Raw genomic sequence first — 2,025 nt, 5'->3', positions numbered from 1 at the left:
TATTATTATTGAGATTATTGTGTACATGTATTAAAGTTATTATTATTATTGAGATTATTGTGTACATGTATTAAAGTTATTATTATTTTTGAGAGTATTGTGTACATGTATTAAAGTTATTATTATTTTTGAGATTATTGTGTACATGTATTAAAGTTATTATTATTTTTGAGATTATTGTGTACATGTATTAAAGTTTTATGAGCAGAGTGTGTAACGTTGAAAAGGACGTTGTGTTTTCAACATAAATTAATAAAAATAAATGCGTCTGGTTGACGTCTCAACGTTTTTGTCTCATTTCAACAATTCATCTAAATGTTCAGCTCATGCAGGACACGCCTGCTGCGACTTCTGTCAATGATTTTATGTTTATTAACGGCACTTTCTTGAACAGGTGTGTTTGAGGGCGAGCCTGACCGAAGGTTTGTCGGCCATGTTGTTCTCTTTCAAAATGAGTGGCGCTCTCGTCACGTCCTTCAAAGCCTTGGAGCTCGTTTCAGCTGTTGTTCTTGCTTGGGGCTAATTTCAGCTTCTTTTAGCTCCTTTAAGCTTTTTCTTATTCTTTCATTTCTCTTCAGCCAAATTAATCTTTTTTCTGTCTTTTCAGCTACTATTTATGTACTTTTCTGCTCATTTTACATTTTTTCCTGACGTTATCTTTTAGCTAATTTCAGCTTTGTTGCTTCTTTCTAATAATTTCTACTTGGATGCTCCTTCCAGCCTCTTTCAGTAAATTTGAGCTTTTCAGCTCTTTTTTTGTTGTTGCTAATTTCAGCTTGTTTCTGCTCGTGTCAGTATTTGTTTGGTGAATGTCAGATTGAAATCTTTTCAGCCTCTCTTTGTCTCCTTCAGCTGATTCTGATCATTTCTGTTTCTCACTCTGTTCAGCTTTTGTCGTCTTGTGTTTTCAGCTCCTTCAGCTGATTCTGATCCTGCTGCACCTCCACGTCTCCAGTTTTCATGTTATTCTCAGCTGATGTGTCTTTAGAACGCGCTCTTTTAGCTGCAGACGTCTTTGGTTTATGACTAACGTTATAAATGACAGAGCTCAGAGGCTTCGTCTTCACAGATCACCTGTTCCTTCCTTCTTCATGAAACTTGACAGGTCGAGATGTTTCCAGAGCACATGAAACGTTACAGGCAACATTTATTCTCACAATGTGCTGAAACTTCTGACTTGAACATCAACAGTTTGAATCCTTGAGGATAAAAGTCTGCAGCTCATCCTGTCAGCTGACTTAGTCCAGCTCTCCTCCCGACGGCTGACCGTCTGACTGAATAAGAACAGATCCATCTTTGTGTGTGTGTGGCACCGACGCACCTGTCGGGGGTGGACAGGTACTTCTGCTTCTCGAAGCGTTTCTCCAGGCCCATGAGCTGCAGCTCGGTGAACACGGTCCGGCTCCGGCGGCCTTTCTTGGCCCGTGCGCCTCCGTCTGCTCCGGCCTCCAGTTTCCCACGCAGCTGCAGCTCCAGAGGCAAGTGGCGGCCCGCGGGCCCGACCTGCAGCGCCGGAGCGGCAGACAGGAGCGGTGAGGCCAGCGCACAGGACAGGGGGGTCAGAGGGAACTTCAACAGGCCCGCCTGCTCCGCCTTGACCACTGGAAACACGGGAGGAGAAATTTTACTAACAGAAATGTCACCAGCTGTCTGTAGGAGTAGCCTAAAAACTACTTAATTATTTAAGTAAAGTTCAAATCAGGCACACAGACCTGCTTTAAGTTCTGGTTCTGGGTCAGTCCGTGAGGACCAACGTCCTCCTATGAGATTAGCAAAGAGCTCAAAGCTGACAGACGCTTCACAACAACGCTTCACTTCACAATGTGCGCTTGAATTTTCAAACTGAAGTACCTGATAATATACTCTATTTAATAATAATACACTCTATTTAATAATAATACACTGTATTTAATAATAATACACTGTATTTAATAATAATAATAATAATACACTGTAGTTAATAATAATACACTGTATTTAATAATAATAATAATACACTGTATTTAATAATAATAATAATAATAC

The 2,025-nt window shown here is 40.4% G+C and overlaps 1 protein-coding gene across 1 annotated transcript in view; it reads right to left on the bottom strand.

Annotated features, from left to right (window-relative positions):
- The window catches only part of barx1 (BARX homeobox 1), a 90,836-nt gene that overhangs the window by 86,457 nt on the left and 2,354 nt on the right, over nucleotides 1-2,025 (bottom strand). Inside the window, exon 2 of the mRNA XM_037679071.1 lies at nucleotides 1,322-1,601. Coding sequence (XP_037534999.1) covers nucleotides 1,322-1,601 — 280 coding nt within the window. The remainder of the gene's footprint in view (nucleotides 1-1,321; nucleotides 1,602-2,025) is intronic.

Source organism: Nematolebias whitei, chromosome 7, assembly GCF_014905685.2.
Source record: "Nematolebias whitei isolate Nwh7 chromosome 7, NemWhi1, whole genome shotgun sequence".
Classification (NCBI taxonomy): Eukaryota; Metazoa; Chordata; class Actinopteri; order Cyprinodontiformes; family Rivulidae; genus Nematolebias; species Nematolebias whitei.
The sequence above is the reverse complement of the archived record's forward strand: the minus strand, read 5'-3'. Positions and strand labels throughout refer to the sequence as shown.